At 41.2% G+C, this 22897-nt stretch overlaps 1 protein-coding gene across 1 annotated transcript in view; it reads left to right on the top strand.

Annotated features, from left to right (window-relative positions):
* Positions 1-6858, top strand: part of col4a1 (collagen, type IV, alpha 1) — a 49622-nt gene extending 42764 nt beyond the window's left edge. Inside the window, exons 41-52 of the mRNA XM_026145793.1 lie at positions 1407-1457; positions 1543-1728; positions 2038-2171; positions 2281-2353; positions 2454-2525; positions 2626-2754; positions 2863-2961; positions 3052-3264; positions 3365-3542; positions 3632-3746; positions 5023-5195; positions 5510-6858. Of these exons, the coding sequence (XP_026001578.1) occupies positions 1407-1457; positions 1543-1728; positions 2038-2171; positions 2281-2353; positions 2454-2525; positions 2626-2754; positions 2863-2961; positions 3052-3264; positions 3365-3542; positions 3632-3746; positions 5023-5195; positions 5510-5591 (1505 nt within the window). The 3' untranslated portion in view covers positions 5592-6858. The remainder of the gene's footprint in view (positions 1-1406; positions 1458-1542; positions 1729-2037; positions 2172-2280; positions 2354-2453; positions 2526-2625; positions 2755-2862; positions 2962-3051; positions 3265-3364; positions 3543-3631; positions 3747-5022; positions 5196-5509) is intronic.
* Positions 6859-22897: the final 16039 nt, after the last annotated feature.

A 22897-nucleotide genomic window follows, 5' to 3' on the forward strand; every position in this document is an offset into this window, starting at 1 on the left:
TTGTCTACCACCACTATGTCCGGTTGGTTAGCCACCACCATTTTGTCCGTCTGTATCTGGAAGTCCCACAGGATCTTAGCTCGGTCATTCTCCACCACCCTTGGGGGCATCTCCCATTTTGACCTCGGGACTTCCAGGTTATACTTGGCACAGATGTTCCTGTACACTATGCCGGCCACTTGGTTATGGCGTTCCATGTATGCCTTGCCTGCTAGCATCTTGCACCCTGCTGTTATGTGCTGGATTGTCTCTGGGGCATCTTTACACAGCCTGCACCTGGGGTCTTGCCTGGTGTGATAGACCCCAGCCTCTATGGATCTTGTGCTCAGAGCTTGTTCTTGTGCTGCCATGATTAGTACCTCTGTGCTGTCTTTCAGTCCAGCTTTGTCCAGCCACTGGTAGGATTTCTGGATATCAGCCACCTCCTCTATCTGCCGGTGGTACATACTGTGCAGGGGCCTGTCCTTCCATGATGGTTCCTCGTCTCCCTCCTCTTTCTTGGGTTTCTGCTGCCTGAGGTATTCACTGAGCACTCGGTCAGTTGGGGCCATCTTCCCAATGTATTCTTGGATGTTCCTTGTCTCATCCTGGACTGTGGTGCTGACACTCACCAGTCCCCGGCCCCCTTCCTTCCGCTTAGCGTACAGCCTCAGGGTACTGGACTTGGGGTGAAACCCTCCATGCATGGTAAGGAGCTTTCTTGTCTTTATGTCAGTGGCTTCTATCTCCTCCTTTGGCCAGCCTATTACCCCAGCAGGGTACCTGATCACGGGCAGGGCATACGTGTTGATGGCCCGGATCTTGTTCTTACCATTCAGCTGACTCCTCAGGACTTGCCTGACCCTCTGCAGGTACTTGGTGGTTGCAGCTTTTCTAGTGGCCTCTTCATGGTTCCCATTCGCCTGCGGGATCCCCAAGTACTTGTAACTGTCCTCTATGTCTGCAATGTTGCCTTCTGGTAGTTCAAGCCCCTCAGTTCTGACTACCTTCCCTCTCTTTGTTACCATCCGACTACACTTCTCCAGTCCGAATATATATATATATATATATATATATATATATATATATATATATATATATATATATATATATATATATATATACATATATATATATATATATATATATATATATATATATATATATATATATATGTAGAGAGAGAGAGAGAGAGAGAGAGAGAGAGAGAGAGAGAGAGAGAGAGAAAAGCTCTCTTCCTCAAGCGATTTAAGTAATTTATTTTAAGAGCACATGCTTTAACAAGCAAACACAATTAGAGGATGCAGTGGGCAGTGAACTGTGGTGAGATTATTTCTGTTTGGAAGTAAATTTTGCTAAAACAAATGTTGTTTGCAGCAGTAACTTTAATGTATTAAAATATATCCTGTATCTACCCCTTTCTGCAGGTATGGCTGGAATAGGTTTTCCTGGGCCGCCTGGCGAGCTTGGCAGCAAAGGTGTGGGCCTCTACAACACTGATGTTTATATTGATTCAATTCATAGGACAGCAAAGTTTCATATGTTTTTTTCCCCTCACTGCAGGAGACAAAGGCAGTCCTGGCTTTCCTGGCAACCCAGGTATTCCAGGTGTCCCTGGTGTGAAAGGTGATAAGGGATTTTCCGGCCCACAGGGACCTCAAGGACAGCCAGGAGAACAGGGTCCCTCGGGTTTCTCTCTAGAAGGACCTAAAGGAGATAGGGGAGAAACAGGACAACCTGGAGAAGCAGGTACTGTGAGAAAGTAAAGATGCAGATAATTTTTTGCTTCATGGTGATGGTAAAAAGGACTACTTATACTTTATACTCTGTTTAAGCAGTCGAAGCACTTTCAGCTACAAATCTCATTCACCTAGTCGTACACACATTTTCTATACCTAAGCAGTTTTATATAATGCTCACACACTTCCACTCTGATGGATGCATCAGGGGAAACTCCGGGGAAGTCAGGGCATAAAAAGTGCATAAACATGGTTATTTATTCCAGATACAGTAGTTGATAGATTAAAAAAAACAACTTTCTTTGTCTTTATCAAACAGGAATCAAAGGACAACCAGGACCTGCTGGCTTTCCAGGCAGAGATGGACAGAAGGGAGAGAAAGGAGATCAAGGTCTCCAGGGTTTCCAGGGAGAGTCGGGAATAAAGGGGGATTCTGGATTACCTGGACTGCCGGTATGTCATAAGGCTGTTTTCAATTTGAGCTTTCCTCTTGCTGTAAACATTAGATAGTGTTCCTTCAGAGGAGAGAGAGCCATTACAATATTTATGTTTTTGATTACAGGGAGCACCTGGGCTTCCAGGTCTTGATGGACCGAAGGGAGAGATAGGATTACAGGGTGTAACTGGCTTCCCAGGTGAGTGTATTCAGAGTGATATATTTGTGTGTCATCTGCATCTGTTCAAGCAATTATGGAAAAAAAAAATTATGGTAAAACAAACTTTTACCAACCCTAGGACAAAAGGGTGTTGCTGGAGACTTTGGATATAGAGGTGAAGCTGGAGACAGAGGATTCCCAGGCGAAAAAGGTAACACAAGAATGAAACAAACTTAGCTGTGGTAATATTGATGTTATTAAATGTTAATGTATTAAACGTCTTTAAATTAAATATTTATGTCTTATTTTAGGTAACGAAGGCCCTCCTGGTCCTCCCGGCCCTCAAATGTTCATAAAAGGAGACATTGGCTTCCCAGGAATTCAAGGTTTACCGGGACCTCAGGGGCCATCTGGGCTTCCAGGGCAGAAAGGAGATAGAGGTGATGGTTATACCCCATTTAGACCGCTGTCACACAACAGCTCACTCCTGCTCGCCTTTCACCCACACCCTTTTCAATAACGCTACCATTTTCATTCATTTTTCTCAGGTGTGACAGGTTTTCCAGGGTCAAAAGGCGAAGAAGGTCTCCCTGGATATAATGGTCAGAACGGGGTCAAAGGAGAGCCTGGCTTTCCAGGGCCACAAGGTGAGACACTCCACGTGATTAATGCACGGTGTTGGTGCTCTTTGCTGTGCTGGCATTTTTTTGGTTCTACTGATTTCTTCATATCTTTAGGACCTAGAGGACACCCTGGCCCGCCTGGACCTAATGGTGTTCCAGGCCCAGCCGGTCCACCCGGCCCCTCGTCCATGGATCACGGTTTCCTTGTAACACGTCACAGCCAATCGGTGGACATCCCACTGTGTCCCGAGGGAACCTCTCTCATATATGATGGCTACTCCTTGCTCTACGTCCAGGGCAATGAGCGCTCTCATGGGCAAGACTTAGGTGAGACGATATGAATAGAAGGAAGGCCTCAATATAAAGCAGGGACATAACGGAAAATATCTGTGGGTTCATTTGATATTCTTTTGGCTTTGCATTTTAGGTACGGCAGGCAGCTGTCTAAAAAAGTTCAGCCCCATGCCCTTCCTCTTCTGTAATATCAACAATGTGTGTAACTTTGCCTCCCGTAATGATTACTCCTACTGGCTCACCTCACCTGAGCCCATGCCCATGAGCATGGCACCCATCACTGGTGAACGCATTAAACCCTTCATCAGTAGGTAAGTCACGATTTCTTTACACTCTGCTGTTTCACATGTGTTTGATGCTTGATTTGACGCGTGCTGTTCTCATATGAATTTGTGCACAGGTGCGCTGTATGTGAAGCTCCAGCCATGGTGATAGCAGTTCACAGTCAGACCATTATGATCCCACCGTGCCCCGAAGGCTGGGACTCTCTGTGGATCGGCTACTCCTTTGTTATGGTAAGACAGCTCTGGTCTCTCAAATATATTTGTCCACCATGGATGAATAAGTCATGGCTATATAATAACGACTCACCATGAGCATTTCAGAAATGTAATTATGAGTAGTGCAAGGTTGTAATTGCTGCACTGTGACAAAGAGGGCTGATATGTGCACAAGTGTTGAATCAGTTAGTGGCTGTGAAGCAGATCACAGTCACCCAAGGGAAGCACTTCTGTTTTCTGTGCTGTCTATATTTGCTGACTACAGAGAATGAGATCAAGCTGCGTTCCCTGGGTGTTGGCTCAGTACACTCCATTATAAACTGCAGTATTATTCATTGCAGTCAGTACTCCTTCAATCAAAAGTGGATTGTTTTTCCATTTGTAGTAATTTATATTTGGCAGGGTGAATCAGGTGGAGATGAGTGTCATGGGGTGATTTGTGACAGAAGGATAGCAGCAAGAGTGAAAGGGAATGTTTGCAGATGGTGGCACTGACAAAGAGGGGGGGTTGCTAGCTTAGGATGCTAAGATGTTAATTGGGAGTGACCAGGATGATTAGAAATTCTGTTATCAGAGTTTGAGAAGAAGGCGACTCTCATCCAAGAGGCTTCTTCGGTCCTAAAACCTCTCGTCAAGCTCCTAAGACTACAGTACCATGACCTGGATGACTGAGAACCCACTGAGACATATATCAGGGCGACAGTTCAGGGTGAGCAGCTTGGGGACAAAGAGAGGTAAGGCTGAGGCTTGTGCAGAGGAGGAATAGGGCAGTTTTTGGACAAAGAATGTTAAAGATGGAGCTGCCAGACAGGAAAAGAGGAAACCACAGAGAAAATTCATGAATGTAGTGAATGAGGACATGCAGAGAGGAAAGAGTGAGATGGAGGCAGATTGTTCACTGTGCTGACCGCTAAATGGAGCGACCAAAAGAAGAAGAAATAATTTATATTTAGTGATATGCCTGTGTTCTGCACATACATGTAATGCTAAACCCCTGAAAGTTAACAGAATTACTTAAGTGAGAAATAGTGTGAACTTAAAAGAGCTGAGGCAAAGGCGGGTTGCAAAGCAGCTTTCAAACCCAACAGCATCTGTGGAAAGATGCTTAAGTAGCGTGCTCTATATGAGGTATGACAAACACATGTTATCAGCTGATGTGGGATGGCAGTGAGATCAGCTGATACTAGACTTTGCTTGTTTTTGTAAATAAGAAACGCCAATAAAACTCTGTTAGTTATTGTCTTATAGATGTAAAAGGCCCCTCATTAATTTGCATTGCATGTTTGTGTAGCACACCAGTGCTGGTGCTGAGGGTTCGGGCCAGGCTTTGGCTTCTCCCGGTTCCTGTCTGGAGGAATTCCGTAGCGCTCCATTCATCGAGTGTCACGGTCGAGGAACCTGCAACTATTACGCCAACTCCTACAGCTTCTGGCTCGCTACCATTGAAGACAGTGAAATGTTTACGTAAGGCAGAACTCTGACACGCAGACATTGACTTTCTTGACTTTTTAAAAAAATTCAAATTACTCAACAACTTTGAGAAATGCTTTTTTATGCTGACCTTTAAATTCATGACCTTGCTCCAGTTTATTGTAAAACATCCAACAGTATTTTTGGATCTGCTTATCACTGTAACAAACAAAGCTTTTAGTAATTTTGTGTGTTGGTACAGGGCAGTGAGACAAGCTCATCTGCCTGCTGTTGTTAAGTTATCATCACATTTCCCTCAAGTTTACATCATGGGTATATAATATTTTTTTCACTCTCCCTCTTTTCAGGAAACCCGTCCCAGCAACGCTAAAAGCCGGCAGCCTCCGAACACACATAAGCCGCTGTCAGGTTTGCATGAAGAGGACATAAGCAGCAATACCAAAGGCCTCCGAAGAGCAATAAGGCGTGCGCTGACGTCATCAACTTAGCTTTATTTCCCATTTTCTAAAGGATGGTGCTATTGCCCTGCCTGGCATTTAGGATAGGATCATGGCCAGAGACTGAAACCAAACCACAGAGACCAAGTGGCCGCTTGCTCCATGCAGAAACACACAATCACAACATGTTAAGTGTGACACCCAGTTTACCACTGCACTGACATGCCCCCTGAACTGGTAAACTGGTGTTAATTTTGAAAGGGCTGTGTGTGTCAGTCAGGTGCTATTGAATCTTATGTGCCTTTTTCTTTTCATTGTTTTTATTTCCATTCCCTACCAGTGTTTCAAAGATATAGCAACACAATATGATATACGTTCACACCTTAGTTAAACCCTACTAATGTAAAAGCTAGGACTTACCACTGGTTACAGATGCTTGCCATTTATACCGCCATAAAGTTGCAGACACAGATGTACAGTATGCTACTCACTCTGTTGTAAATACAACACATTCCTTCTTAACATAGTTCAACATACTCGCCTCAGGTTATTGATGAGTTACTTTGTGTGTTATTAATCCCATTTTTATTTATAAGAGTTCTGAGAATATGTTCGACGCGAGTGTATCTGAGATGCCATATATCCGAAAAGAATGTGTTAATGCGTGAAAACCATCGCCTTATTAACATACAAAACAGCACTGAAATAGCATTACCAGGCATGTGACTGTGTGTGTGTGTGTGTGTGTGTGTGTGTGTGTGTGTGTGTGTGTGTGTGTGTGTGTGTGAGAGAGAAAACAAGATTTGAGTGGCTTGGAAATGGCATGCGTGTTGCAATGTCTACATATATATTGTTGCACAACCCTGTTGTTAACATGACAAATGCACACAAAGAAATAGCCAAGAAAAAATCATCCTTCTTGTGTTTTTTCTCTGTACAAACCTTGTTTATAACAGTTGTTTCCAAGATTTTACCCCCTTAAGTGAAACATATCCTCATCATCTGTGATCCTAAGGAGATGCACGTGTATAGATGCATAACTTGTATTTGCAGTTTTGGATGTGTACTTGACTGTTTCCCTTTGTGAAATGCTTTTTTGTTATTCCTGTTTATTTAGTGCAAAGTGTAATCCTCTCTAAAGGTCATGATGTTACTTCTCTCCGAGTACTCTGGCTTCCTCCCACACTCCAAAGACGTGCACGGGGTTCGGTTAATTGGTGATTCTAAAGTGGCCATAGGCGTGAATGTGAGTGCAAACGGTTATCTGTTTCTCTGTGACAGACTGGCAACCTGTCCAGGGTGTACCCCGCCTCTCTGGGATAGACTCCAGCCCAGATGTGACCCTGAATTGGACAAACTGAAGGACCACGGATGGATCGATGAGTCATAATGTGATGGTTACGCAATCAGGTCGAGGACATATAGTGCCTATGCAGGTTAAAATCCTTTAAAAGGTCTTAGCATAGAGTTGTGTAGATTTGTTTCTTTATGTACAGCATCTGGAGAAAACTTCATGCGTATATTAATCTTAGAAAGCCTGTTGGACCTCAAATGTTCTCCGGAGCTCCGAAATAGCTTCAACAGCTCTGAAAGGGACATTTCTGTGTCCCTTTAAGAGCTTTTGAAATATGCAAAGTTAAGGCAATGACTGTACACTGACTGCAACCTGTTTTTGTTTGAATATGAGCCCTACTTGGGATAAAATGCTCAGACATTTGTAGAGTATTAGAATTATTTTCCAGCGTTAAACAAGCCTTTCCTAACAGTGATTACCAGAACAGAAAATACTTTTTAATATTTCACTTCCAAAACTGTGTAATTCCTGAAATAAAATGATTTGTAGGAATTGTTTAAAAATTATTATTTTGTGTTTCCTGTTTCCAACATTTTTAACGCAGTACTCCAGAAATGTCACTAGAGGGCAGCATCAGCATACACAGAGCAAGTTGCTGCTTTCTTATATGAAAGCTCCCAGTATGTGTGACTCCAAAGCTCATTTTGTTTTTACTAGTCACTAGGCAACAGCATGCAGCAAAAGCTTACTCCAGATATATTATGACCAATAAATTAAATGCAACGTTTGTAGCAACCCTTCTACAGTGTGCTGCAGCCACTACCTCAGCACTTCTGCAGGGACTGTGGCCAACAAACCCATTCACCCCACGAAAACACAAACCGATCAATACATTCTGCAGAGAACCAGATAACCCCCCCTTTCAACTCGCGTCTCGTCTTTCATTTATTACCGGAATCCTATCCCTTCTTTCCTTTCTTGTCACCAGACAGACAAACACAGCCCATGACCCCTGGCTGTCTTCAAAAACATGTCAAACGGGGCCTTGACCTCTGACCGGTGACAGCAAGGTCATTCAGGTGGAAGTCAGGCTGGATGGTCACAACACACTGAAAGGTCTAATGGTCAAATGGCACACGCAACATGGAGCAACGGGCCGAGGAAAAATGATTATTTGTTACAAAGATAAGAACACGTGCGCACTTTAGCCTCATTGAGGAGAAGTCACTGGGCTTTAATATAACCCACTAAGAATTTTTGCCACTGGTTTTTCAAGTAAAACTAACACTTTATTTTACACATTCACGGGAAAGAACAGAATAATTTTGTTTTGGAATTGAGAAAAAACTGTTGTTTAATAACCTTTAATTAATGCAGTATGCAAAGTAAATAGTGAAAATTGGTTCTTCTGCATTTAAGTTAACATATCATTATTGCCTGAATTGATCTATCATTTTTGTTGAAGTTAATTCTTAATTTTTGGAGACTGAATCAACTGGTTGTTGGCGATATTCATTTATTCATTTATTATTCATTCATGACTGAATGTCACATACAAATAGAAAGATACACAAAGTCAATGTCATGTGGTTGGGGAAGGTAATCAGCCTTGCTAAGGGGCTTTAAAGTTCAAAATTAACCCCTTTAGGTTTCTTAATACTGCTTGTTGTTTGCTAACACTGCTTGAGACTCAACTTAAGAGTTACAATCTCCTGCAGAGAGCTGGGCTTTGTGCCGGCTTAAACTCCAGCTTAAACTGTATGATGTTTTTTTTTCCATAGAGACAGTGTCCTGCTAATATATGGTTCCAATAAACAAGGTTCATTTTAAATAATGTGTTTTGTTAGCACCGAAATGTTAGTTTGTGAGGAATGCATGTTTTCTTGTACTTAAATGTGCCGTGTTTGGGAACCTGTCCTGATTCATCACCATGACCTTTCTCCGGAGTGGATCAGTGGCAGAGTTCAGCAACTTTACAAGCCTTTTGACCAAAGCTTAGCCAAATACAGATTAGGCTCAAAAGCCATGCAGGTGTCTCAAACATGCTACTCGTGCAGCTGCAACACACTGTAAACCAAGAATGAGATTGTCTAAAAAAACACAAACATCTTGTTAACACTGCTTGCCTTTTCTGCAAAAAACTAGAATGCATTTCCGTTTTCATTTCGGGAACAAAGAGTCTCAGAAAATGATTTTAAATATAGGTCTCTATAACGCTGCAGGCTACAGTTTGATAAGTTGGGATGATTGCACCGTCCCCCTGCTGAAAACAATAAAAAAAAAAGCTCAGTAAAACTCATAATAATGTTGATGCAACGTTTGTTTTTTTTAACTTACCATATATTTAACAGTAAATTAAGGACTATTTATCATGTTTCTCATGACAATTGTCTCTTTAGTCGCTGCAATCACTGAAGCTTTTCATTCAAAATAGAGCTCTAGACCAGGACAAGTGCCAGTGATTGCTCTGTTTTTTAAAAAAAATTGTTCTAATCATTTATTTTTTACTATTGGCTGCTGATGCTATTGATGGCTTCACACCGGCTGGACTCTTACACAAATCACACAAAATAAGTTCAGGACTTCACATTTGAACAGCTTAATTGTGTTTTTGTTAAAAGCTCCGCCACAAACTTGTTTTCATTGCTCTGCCTGATTAGACCTCCAGTCAGGTGGAAGTTGAGTGGAGCTATGCTGGGAACTGTTTGAAAACCACCTTAATTAGAATGACATTGTAAAAGTGGTGCAACAAAAAGTCAACACCCAGTCCTGAGGGTGTGATCTGACTATTTATTTCATTATTTAAGTTACTTTTGTGTTATGGCATAAAGCAGCTTGGACAAGAACTAGAACTGGCCATAGCACAGCTCTTAGGTTATTACCAGCTTCTTATCAAGCTGTCACTGTCCTCCTCCACTGCAGCCATCCTTTTGTTCTGCTGTGAAAGACATTAAGGTATCTCTTGAGTGAGGGCTAATATATATATACTCCTTTAAATGGCTGTACTTTGGAAAGCCTTGCAAGTTTGAGTGTCAGACTGTGTGGAGAGAAGAATAACAGCAGAAAAGTGTCACTGCTCTTTTATGCGGTCATTTATCTGACCCTGCTCCTCACTGAGATTAATAGGGAGTGAATTGAGGACACTTTTAAAACAAGTGAAGGATGGACGTCAGGAGATTCAAAGAACAGAGATTCAGAATTTGATTTAATGTGCATATAAATCACTAAACCGTGCATGCTGTATACTTAATGCTCACCGGCCACTTTATTAGGTCCACCAGTTCAGTTGCTTGCCAGTGCAAATATTTAACCAGCCAATCACATGGCAGCAACTCAGTGCAATTTATTCATGTAGACACCTGCTGAATTTCAAACTGAGCATCAGAATGGGGAAGAAAGCTGATTTTAGTGAGTTTGAACATGGTTGCTGGTGGCAGATGGGCTTGTCTGACTATTTCAGAAATTGCTGATCTATTGCAATTTTCCCACAAAACCATCTCTATGGTTTATGGAGAAAGAAAATATCTACTGCGCGGCAGTTCTCTGAGAGCCAGAGGCTGAAGGAGAATGGCCAGACTGGTTTAAGCTGATAAGGTAACAGTAACTAAATAACCACAAAAACAAAGTGTGCTGAAGAGCATTTCTGAACATGCAACACATTAAACCATGAAACAGCAGGAGAAGACCCCACCAGGTACCACTAGTGTCAGCTAAGAACAGGAAACTGAAGCCACAGTTCACACAGGATCAACAAGATTGCACAACAGAAAACTGGATGAGTGCTGTTGACTGGACGAATTTTCATTTCTGCAGTAACTTTTGGTTTGGATTGCATTTACATAGCGCTTTTCGAGAGCCTCAAAGCGCTTTACAATTCTACTATTCATTCACACACTGGTGGAGGCAGCTACAGTTGTAGCCACAGCTGCCCCAGGGCAGACTGACAGAAGCGAGGCTGCCATATTGCTCCATCAGCCCCTCTGGCCATCACCAGTAGGCGGTAGGTGAAGTGACTTGCCCAAGGACACAACGACCAGGACAGACAGAGCAGGAGATCGAACCGGTAACCTTCCGGTTACAAGATGAGCTTCCCAACCCCCTGAACTAACAGCATTGTTCAAATGCTGTTGACAATCAAAGTAATTTGGTTTATTTATGAGAGACAACTAAAGGAAAACAAAGGCATTATCTTTTTATTTGTGGCCAAAGTTTAATCCCAACAAGAATTCTTTGATGTGCAGTTTATCATATTGCTTTATCACTTTTTAAATTTACAGTCTGCATCTTTTTGCAGCTCCAGTCATCTAGCAGTGGCTTTGTAATGCTGGGCAACTCCCTGATTCCCATTGACAGCTGGTTTATGGGGAAGAGGATCAGGTGTTAAGAGGCATGATCCTCCTTGACAGTGCGTGGTGCAATCTTTGGTCTGCATGGATGCTTTAAGCTCCTGTGTTATACCCTCTTGTTGGTGAGTGCACATATTGAAAAAAGAAAGGTGCAATGGAGGTAAAATATAGTCTCCACTGTCAACAGTTGTCATCAGAACTAGTTTTTCCCTTTTCTGCACCAATGGTATTGCAGCTAGATGTTATGTGCCCTGGGGAAAGTAATAATTTTGCCTCACACTCAGCTATAGGGAATCTGTGGTTTAACATCTATCTATCTATCTATCTATCTATCTATCTATCTATCTATCTATCTATCTATCTATCTATCTATCTATCTATCTATCTATCTATCTATCTATCTATCTATCTATCTATCTATCTATCTATCTATGGTATATGTATATATTGCTAACATAAGTTGTTATTAATTTTTGTTGTTTATATTTTCTTGTACCAAATTCACAGAGATCAGCAAACACGTCCACCATAACACACAGACACGCTCATCTCTCAGCACGATTACTGGAGCTGTAACTCCATCTGTAGAGCCTGGCACTCATGTGAGGTCTGATCACGATCTCAGCATGATCGGAAATCTGATGTTCTCACATGGAGCCAAACATGGTGCTTCCTCTTCCTCCACAGACATTTTTAAGTCAATGCACAGTGTCCACTCAGAAATATGGAAATAGCGTGGCAGTGTATGAATGAGAGGAGAACAGTACGCCTCCACAGTCAAGCGGAGGAGTAAAAAAGAAGAGTGAACGTCACAGTAACAGAGAGTGCGTGGGCGCAAGAGGAAGAGTGGGAGTGAAATTGTGGGAGGCATTCCAGTACTCTCTCAATCTGTCTTTTATCTTTATTCATCTCAGTTAAATAACTCTTACACATTTCAAATAACTCTTCACTCTTCTCTCACTGCCATACTCTTCGTTTATTGCAGAGCTATCAATTAATTAGTACTTTGAAATAACCCCCTTTTGGCTGCTCACTTATTTCCCATGGGGTTGCCACAGCGGACGCATCTACATGTTTTGGCACAATTTTACATTCCTGACAAAACCTTCTCATTTATCCAGGCTCAGGACTGATAAAAGGGCTACAACAGCTTACGACCCCACGAGGCTGGGTTTGTGCCTCATGATTCCGAATCAAGGATATTTGGATATTTTGCGTATGGTTAACTATCGTGGAGCCAAGTATTAAACCAGTATTTTCTTTTATTCATTTACTTGTTTCACCACAACTTGTCAAAGAGAACAAAACAAAAAAAAAGGACAAAGGATTGTTGGGTGTGTTGCATTACAAATGAACATTCTCCTGTAAATACACTTTTTATGTGACAGAGTAGCATAGTAAATGAACATGTTGTCAGTTGCATAAATTCTTTGATTTTCTCCAGAATGGATGAACAGAATCAAACATCAAAGATGCCCTTTCGTGCTTGCTACAATCAGCTGACTTCATTTTTTATGGGTAATGAAAGTTGTGGTAATTTGGGGCTTTGAATGATTTCTTTGAAATGTTCTTTTTCCAGGCTGGAATGATTGTAGAGTGTCTTTATTTTGAACTTTCTCTAAGCCAAAATATACATACAGGTTCAAATATGTGCATACATTCACTGAACTATTGGTGCTCAAAGTTCTGCAATGTCTTTTAGCTTGACAAGACCAAAGCTTCTTGTTAGTGCTCACTGTTAACGACAACTTTTAGTTTCTTTTTTTCCAGTATAAAAAGGATTTGTTTGACAGTGGATTGACCAATACTCAGAATAATGGGAAACTCCACAGAACTCAGTGAAGATCTAAGAAGGAGAATTGTAAATTTACATAAGAAGGTCTCTTAGAGCCATTTCTAAACAACTCCAGATTCTAAGATCATCAGTTCAAACAACTGTATGTAAACAAGTTATTCAGATGTGTCACCACTTTTCTGGTGGAAGAAGATCCAAACCTTGGATGAAAGGGAAATGTTCAGGAACAACCGAGCAACCGCCAGGGCAAAAACCTGCCACGAACTGGAAACTGCTGGAACACCAGTATCACTGTCCAGTGAGCGAGTATCATGTCACCATAGACTAAGAGTACTAACCAAGAAAGAAACCTGACACCTACAAGGTCAGCTGACATTTGCAGCTACTTATATTAACAGCCAAATGCTTTCTCAAGAAAAATTCTAGGGTCAGACGAGACGAAGACTGAGCTTTTGGTCGCGAAGACATGAAGTATGTTTGGAGAAGTGAAGGTGAAGTTTTTCAAACCTAAGAACATTATATGACCTATTAAGGATGGTGGTGGTAGCATCACAGTTTAAGACGACTTTGTATTATTTTGTACAAATATTAGTGGGGATATATTTATATATTTCAGCCTGCATTTTTACTTTTGACGCTAAATTAGTGCAAAATGCAAAACCTGTGTTTGCTGTACAAACATTTCACTCTGAAAAACAAGCAGTTCAACGAAATCATTAAAACCCACAAATTACCATGACATTCATACCCACGATGAGTCTATGCAAACGTCCGACCGTGACTGTGCGTCACAAGGCCTCTGAGACCATGTTGTGGCATAATGCAAAAGAAAAGCAGCAAGCATTCTAACCAGAGGTGGTAAAGTCCAAAGAAAAACAAAGGGAGTTAAAAAAAAAAAAGACTCTGTTTACTCTTGCCTACGCTGCAGATTGGGGACTTTGCCTGCGCATCTAAACCGGAAAATGAGTGGTCTGGGTAAAAGAGGAATTCTGGAGGTGTGGGAGACACTAAGGTTGTTTGCAGTGTGGCATAGGGAAAATAATCACTTCAGCTCAATTTACCAGAAATAAGCAGATGAGCTATTATGGCTGAACGCCCAACACTAAAGTCTGTGAAGCTGGTTTAATTCAGTGATGTCTGCTACCCTTGATGTAAACTAGCACTGAACATGAACACCAAAGCTGCTGTGCACCAGTCTAACACAGCGCATTAATGTAAACTTTACCACAGTACTGGAAACTGACATGTATAACCTGCACTAAACTGTGCAACTTTTGAATAACAAAATTTTGTTTTTCAGGATATTTCACAATAAAAACTTTAGCAACTTATCATGTATAAATCTGATATCTGATCAAAATACTCTAAAATATTACATGTAAGATTTAAATTTCCATTTTATCAAATGTAACTGACCAGTCCTCAGCTTTCAAAATAACCCTCGTCTTCCTCTGCTGTCCTGTATATTTTTTTGCATGTTTCTCCATCTCAGAGTGAACTTATCTCATATTCTGGGAAATGCAGCAGCTGTACATTTATAGCAAACACACTGTGTGGAAAACTGCACAAAGAAACTGTCTGTCTTTGCGGATATTTGCTGTGCTGTTTCAAATGTTGAATTTGTACCTCCTTAAAAATCTTAAAAAATGTTATTCTTTTTATGCTTGGCCCTCTTCTGTAACACCAGCTGGATCCTGAAGTACAGCGACCGCAACTTATGAACATCTGCACTACAAAAACAATCTGGACGATCCTTTTGTTTCATCTCTTCATTTTTGATAAACACTAGTGATGAATAAGCCAATAAGTATGTCTTTCATGTGATATCGTTCCCTTCGTTTAGGCTAAAATCAATTTGATGTTTAAAGGGAATCAATTACACAATATAACTGACCTCAAATCTATAACACCTCAAAAAAGGTGTAAAATGGTAACGCTTAGTGTTGGTTTCCAGGGTGTAAAGAGGCAGCACCCAGTGCTCCTTATTTCAAAGATCTTGGCTTCAAAGGATTGTGCTAAAGCTGCAAATCAGAGCTTTAAATGAGCTTCCGAATAAATCAGCTGGTGAAATCACACCTCTCAATGTCCATCTTTATATGCGGCCTATGCTTGGCAGGAAAGTGAGCATAGTTCCTAAAATGGTGAAAGCTATTGTCACAAGTATGTTAGAATTTACTTGGAAGAAGTGCAACATTCAGGAAAACTATTGTGTAAAATGACTGGCAGTCAACGCACGACGGTCTGTTTGGCCCTTCTGGACCACCAGCATGATCAGATGGTTGGCATTTGTGGACTGCCCATGTCCAGCACAGGGAACAGAGGATGGGACATAGTGTAGGTGGGTGTCAGACAAAAAGGGGGACTAGAGAAATCTCCACAGGAATGAAGGCATGTAGGAAGAGATGGCCAAACGAGCCACTTTCAGAGACTGCATGCTATCCAATTTAAACCTGGATCTGGATTAGACTCCATTCCTATGCATGTGATCTGAAATATGCAGAGGAATGCATCTATATAATGACATTCTTACAGATGCCTCGTAAACAGGGACAAGAGCTTAGGAGTTTTGATGCATGCATCTTCTTTGGTTACAGAGACAGGAGGGAAAAAGGTACACTCTGTACAGTCCAGTCTTCACACCAGTGAGGAATAGTGATTAGGTACTAATCTTTCCTGGTGCGAGAAGGGATCGTGGGTGAAGTGTGAACATTAGCAGCCAAGGCTGTGAAGACTCAGTTAAAATTACATTTTTAATAAAACACAAGTTTTCCTTCCTTTAATATATATATATACAAAATTAACAAGGACATGTAAATAAATAAAAACACATAGCACTCTGACATTCTCATTTTCATCTATGTCTAACCTTTGTTTCATTCACGGTAAAACAAAAAGATGGCAGCACTATCGTCAGCATTTGTAACCTCTTCACGTCACGATGTTAAAACGATCGGTAATGATAATTCAACTGCCAGCTAAGGAGAAATTATATCTTATTAAACATGGCACTGGCATCTGTCTTAATGTCGTTTTCAGCGTAAAAGGTTGGGGTATAGGTCTTGGCTTACTGCACAATGTGCACAGTCTGTTTAAAAGACCACGCCATCCCTTACATTTCAATTTATCCGTGGCCAAAAAATTGTACTTACTAATCACCTTTTTACAATGTTTCATGCTAAATTACCTCGGTTAATACTATCAGCGGGATCTCTTATTGACTTGGCTGCTTCATTTACACGATGAGTGAAGTCTTCATCGACCTCAAGGACCATTAAAAAAATGTGTTCCTACTAACAGAGCTCCAGCTACAGCAGAGAAAATGGCTGTGTGTGTGTGATACTAACACTTGCACTAATCTTAGGACATACTTAAAGACAAAGGTGAAACAAAAAGATGCGTTCTTTACTTTCACTTTAATAATCTGTACGTTGGACTAAAAGCTGCACTGATATATAAGCAGAGCTACACGAATGACACGAAATCACGAAATCGCCAGTGTCCTGTGCTATATTGTGTTGTGCCCCGTGTTATCTGATGGCATTGCCTACAATATTATTTGCTCTTTCGGGATTGCTGATTTTCTCAGCAGCTGCTGAATTATTGAACAAAGCTATCATTACACCAGCAGACCAAGTATTTACAATACTATTAGGGCCTGATGTGCCGTAAATGGACCTTTCCATTAGCTGCTGTGAAGGCCAGAGTAACACCTGCATCAACAAAAACACACGCGTGTGCGCTTGCAGACACGAATGCTGTCACACAGTTGTTGTGGGGCGACCCCCATGGGAGTTGGTTATTTTTCAACAGCAGCCTGAGTACGTCAGAAAATGTGCTTACACTGTGGCGACACATGCTGGCTCAACAGTATTACGCAGCGTGGCTGTCCTTCAACATCTCAGGAGACTTCATGTTAAACACACAATCGCATACAGAAGCCCTGCGGTGACAGCGAGTGTGAAAGATATAAGCCTTTGCCTTTCTGGATTACCTTCGCTTCGTGCTTGCATATGTGCTTTGGGCATTTCATATTTGTGTTCCGTGAGTCTTTTCCATCATTTTTCCGTCATGATAGGCCATGAAGGGAAAGCTATAAAGAGACCAGTAACTGCAGCCGCCCTCCAGAGAGATAAAGGATGCCTTTGGCCTTTTCACTGTGGAAACTTCCATGTTTACAGACTCCACCACCGATTTCCGTGTGTCTCAATCAGCTGACAAGCTGTTACATGAAGCAATAACATGGTTTGCCAATACTTGATTCACTAACTGACCCAGTTACCCTTATCATGCATACATACACACAAGCGCGACTGTTTCCACACCTGCAGGTACGAGCTTTTTTACATTGCCTTCCTTGCAATTTCACTTTCACAAAAAAATTTTTATAGTACAAGTCCAGTTTGAAATTCACGGAAAAGCTACTTTAAAACTGACATTGGCTAAGCCCTACGCCCCATTGTTTGACTGTTTCACAACATACTCTAAAACATGTGGCACATTTTAAAATAATACTTTTTTTCATGCCATTGCAACCAAAAATAGTCTCATTTTGATTCATTTGGTGTCAGTATTTGGCTATTTAGCTTCTTGCAATGGCTAAAAGTGCCCTTTACTATTTAGTTTTAAGTGCTACGTTCTGACCCCGGACTAACCGTCAGAGGATGCTAGCTTTCTACAATCAAACATTACAGTTTTTCTCAGTCGCTTTGGTGCGTTTCTCAGATCAGAATTGAAATTCTCATAACTATTAGTTCAACCTCCACAACACTCAGTCATTTGTGCACATCGTAGTAGCAATTTCTCCTCTCTCTGAACAAGCTGCAAATGATTTTGGACATGAATCAGTTGCTTCCATACATTTCCCTGCTGCTTTCTGACATTTCCATTTGCTTATGTCATGTCAGTCAAAAGTAATCATACCTATGGATGCTGAATAGTCGTTCCCAATAAAACTAATAGTCATACATCCATTGCTTGAGTCTTCACACACAAAATTGTTGAACTAGTTATCACATGCCAAATATTGGCCATCTGTCAAGCAAATCCTATACCTTTCTGTATCATTTTTCCTGGAAATGTCTCCGAAATTGAACAATTGATCTCAGGTGAATTACAGCTGTCACTCATGAGGTTGTTCACTGTCAATTATGGATGAATCCTGTGAATCCCCAATTGGCAAGCATATATAAACTGCGCAGGAGCTAGTGTGTAACATTTCTACACTTCTGTGACACAAACAGTATACACTGTAATGTACTGTGCCATCTCAGACAACGGCGTCCTCACCCATACCCCCCTTCTTGGTCCATACAATACCCAACATCTCCTGACATTTTTAGACACTCTTTACAGGGACCTAGTCCCTGAGAATGAGAGAGGTGGAGGCCAACTCAGCAAGTATGTTGTTGTCTGGGATAATGTCCGTTTTCACCACTCCCATCAGGTCAGAGAGTGGTTTGCAGCACATGACAGAATTCTAGTTGAATATCTCCCTCCATATTCCCCATTCCTTAATCCAATAGAGGAGTTTTTCTCTGCCTGGAGGTGGAAAGTTTATGACCGGCATCCACATGAGCAAATGGCCCTGCTAGCAGCCATGGATGCAGCATGTGACGACATCACAGCAGGGTCCTGCAGAGGATGGATTCGCCACTCCAGGAGATACTTTCCTCGCTGCATTGCGAGGGATAACATCTGTTGTGATGTAGATGAAAATATGTGGCCAGACAGACAGGAACGTCTGGATGTGCCAGAATGATTTACTGTACTGTTACATGTGCTGTTTATTGTTCACATTAGTGCACAGCTCTACCAAATGGGTGATTTTATGTTTACATGTATTCTACAGTGCACAAGTGACTGTAGCATATTTGTCTTTTGCACAAGCATTTTCAGGTGTCACCAATTGTTTTTGCAATGGGAAACACTGAAATTATAAACTGTCATAGTGGAAACATGACAATGCCATTTGACTATCTTGTTCATAAAGATGGTGTCAAGACTTTTCATTTTGATGGCACTGACAGTTTCATTGACATGGATACTTGCTTTTGAGGTATGGATAATCAATTCTGTGCATGTGACGTGCTTTTGCAGGCTATCCACTAGGTTTTGCAGTTTGCACTAATTGTTTTGGGAAATGCACTAACTGCTGTGCAAATGTTAATGGTGTTCTGAGGAACGCACCAAAGCGACTGAGAAAAACTGTAACATTCTCCATCCAATGCAGACCAGTCAAAGGGCTCCCAGTTTTCTACAAGATGCTCACAAAATAATTTACTGTGAATCATAATATTTTGCCATATAATTAAAAATCATATACTCACCAGATATTTGCATTAAGTTGCTCATTAATGCAAATATCTAATCTGCTAAATACACTCAACAGCATGAAGACAGTCAAGATAAGCTGCTGAAACCGAGTTCAAACCGAGCAACGGTGAAGAAAAGTGATTTAATAAAGTGGCAACTGAATGTCAATTATAAATTCAGTCATTAGGCTTACATCACAGCGACCGATATTCTTTGGCAAACCTATCTTCAGTTTGATTTAATGGCAATCAAAGGACCCAATTATTTTACAAAGCAACCTTCTGCATTGTTTTGCTTGCATTAAAGGCCCAACTGACTAACTATAACTTGGCAAATGATCTCAAACGATGCTGACAGACTCATGCTGTGTCTAGTCTGTGTTCATCAAAGGTTGACAGAGTGTAACTGAATAAAGGCAATGGTGCTGATTAAAAAACTGTGAAAGATGGTGGCAAACTCTTCTCCAAGTACCGTCACGCACGAAAGCTCAGATCATCGGCCATTTAATTTCTCGCATATCAAAGCTCCCTTCACACACTATCAGTGTCAGGACTCATCTGGCGAGGATGCAACCTACGAGACTATTATTTCTCAGATTCTAAAGACTGTATGTCCAATGACTTCGCTTCATAGCTTGCGTGTAATTTAGTATGTACATAAGGGCATCTATGCATTGACCAAATGCAGATCTCACTTTAATAATTTTCTACACATCACACAGATACACTCTATGCTCAACTGTGCTTTCAGTTCCATCACCCACATACATGTAAATATGTACATACACCCACGAATTCATGTGCAGAAAAACAATGCGTTAACTGAGCAGTTATTAATGTTATTATCTTGTCAGAACCCAATTAAGCAGAGAATGTAATGAGTGAATTGTTGGTATATAATTAAATATAACTGAGGAGCACTGATACAGCCTCGCTCAATCCGAATGGCTACAGACGTTTTCAGTGTTGTGCTCTCTACAAAAAGAAAACATCAATGATGTGACACTCGGGCTCCCTGCCCCCTCAAGTCAAAGCCACAGATGGGGTTTTGTTTACAGCCTGTTCCTCTCTTCATTCTGTTACAAAATCATTATATCGAAAAACTAGAATCGCGCTGAAGGCACAATTAGGCCCTGTCTCATCTTAATTAGTTATGGTCATATAAATGAAGCTATTATTGAGTAAATGATCCAATGTCCAGTGGTAAATGGATCTAGGTTATAGAATAGTATAACCCATATCCATTTACCACACTGCAGGATGTCATACCTATTGCCAAGATCATCTCCATAATTTTTATTCACTGACTTAAATAGTGTGTCTTTAAAATGACTTTAAAACATAATAGAATGATTAGATAATTTTATAAATCTGACCAAATTTAGCAAAAAGACTAAAACCAGGAATGTGTTGATTAAATAGAAAACCTGTCCACTTACCTTGGCTTTTCTATGGTTACAGCTAGGGATGGGTACCGGTATCTGGTGCCATTATTGCCTGTTATCGGACCTGGAGTTAGCAACATCCCCCAAGAACCCGAAGAGCAGAGTCCTGGCCCCTAGCCCTGCCAGTGTAGCAGAAACGATGACGGATGATGATGGCAGCAGCAGCAGCCGTTCTTCTCTGCGTGAGTAGCTTAATGTTGTTCGTGTGTAATTTACGTTGAGTAGGCTAACCACGTGATTAAATTAATGCATGTAAGGTGAACTAGCAAACATCATCATAGCTACATGCGGCTGTCTTCTTGTTTGATGGCAGGTACTCCCTTCACCCTGGTCAAAAAGGCTAAAATGACCAAAGAAAAAGTGGGAAACAGCTAAACATGAGAGGTTTTTGGACAAAGTTTGTGTTTTCCATTGATTAAGCACTGCTTCCAGCCAAGAGTGATACCATAAATTCCCTATAGCTGCAGGAAAGGCTAACATTGTTATCTTTGTACCAAAAAACAGCTGAACATGAGAGTTTTTTGGACCAATTTTGTGTTTTCCATTCTTTAAGCACCGGTTCGAGCACCGTTTAAGCACCGACACCATTTCAAAAGTACCGGTTTGGTACTGGTATCGGATAAAACCTAAACGATACCCATCCCTAGTTACAGCTGAGGACGTAAAGTCTTTGAAAACTGGTTAGAAAAAGTTCATCTTTTTAAGGCGAGGACAGCTGTGCACTGTAGTTTTTGGCAAACCTTTTGTTTGTTAGTGAAGGTTTTGATGGAGTGTGCGGTATTTATGATTTTCACAAATAACATTACCATCTGGTGCAATGATGTGGCTCACTGATGCATTTTTTGGAAAGCAGCATCAGCCAGTCAAGTCACTTCACTTTGGATCTGCCTGAAATATCTCAACAATTGGTTGGATTGCAGTTAATCTCACTGACTTTGGAGATGCTGTGACCTTTCAGCTTCATCATTAGGCCTCGGTTTGTTTTATAAACCTTTAAAAGTGGTGGTCTGTGTCAGAGTGCTGCTTTACACAAGCAAACCATAACCATGCACTCTTGCTGTTGTTAATGGGAAAAGCAGATGCTATCGATCCAAAAATTATCAGTTCAAAATCTAGCCCAGAGAATTCCTTCACAATAACACGTCCAGCATCTTAAGGATTACTGACTACCTGACAGACAGACTGCAGTACGTGACACTGGGCAGTGCTCTGTTTGGTTTGCTGTGCTCTCTCCATTCCTGTTCACCTTCTGCACCTCTGACTTTCTGCACAGCTTCGAGTCATACCACTGACAGAAATACTGGTTGGATGTCTTAGTGACAGGTAGGAACAGGAGGAGCAGTGGATGATTTTTAACCTGCCTCTGCATATGAATAAGACCAGAGTGATAGCGATCAACTTCGGAAAGAAGAGGATGGCTGCTGATGTTGATGTAGTGAAGGAGTTCAAGTACCTGGGCGGCCACATCAACATCAGACTGAATTGGAAAACCAACATCAAAGCCGCGGTACAAAAAGACTCTACTTCCCAGGGAAGCTGAGGTCCTTCAGTTTGTGATGCAAAATGATGTAGATTTCCATTTGCAGGTGTATTTTACTGTGGTCCAAGAATCCGAGCTTATGCCACCAATTGACTGGAAAAACTGGAAAGCATTAGAAAGGCTGGCTCTGTCAATGGTGGCAAATAGGACACTTATGAAGGCCACTGAACAAACTGCTATCCATCATGAATAGTCCCGACCACCCTCTCCACCACTCACTGGACAAGCAGTGAAGCATCTTCTCTATCAAACTGATTCAGCTCTGCTGGCACAAGGAGAGAAACATATTCATGTCACAAGTATTAGCCTCTATAATAGAATATGTCTGTCTGGCAGAGAGACATTTTATTCTTATTTTTAACCTTAACTGCTGTAACAAATTAAGATCCCAAATACAGGCGATCATATCAGTATTTAAAGTTGAATCATTAACTGTTTGGGTGTTTGTGGATGGACTCATTCAGATTTACTGCTCAAGTTTTTCTCACAGATTTCAAGAATTCAAAACTTCTCAGACTTGACTGATCTTTACATTTTACTACAGTTAATGATCACTTGATATGTATG

This window comes from Astatotilapia calliptera, chromosome 16 (genome assembly GCF_900246225.1).
Source record: "Astatotilapia calliptera chromosome 16, fAstCal1.2, whole genome shotgun sequence".
In the NCBI taxonomy this organism is placed as follows: domain Eukaryota; kingdom Metazoa; phylum Chordata; class Actinopteri; order Cichliformes; family Cichlidae; genus Astatotilapia; species Astatotilapia calliptera.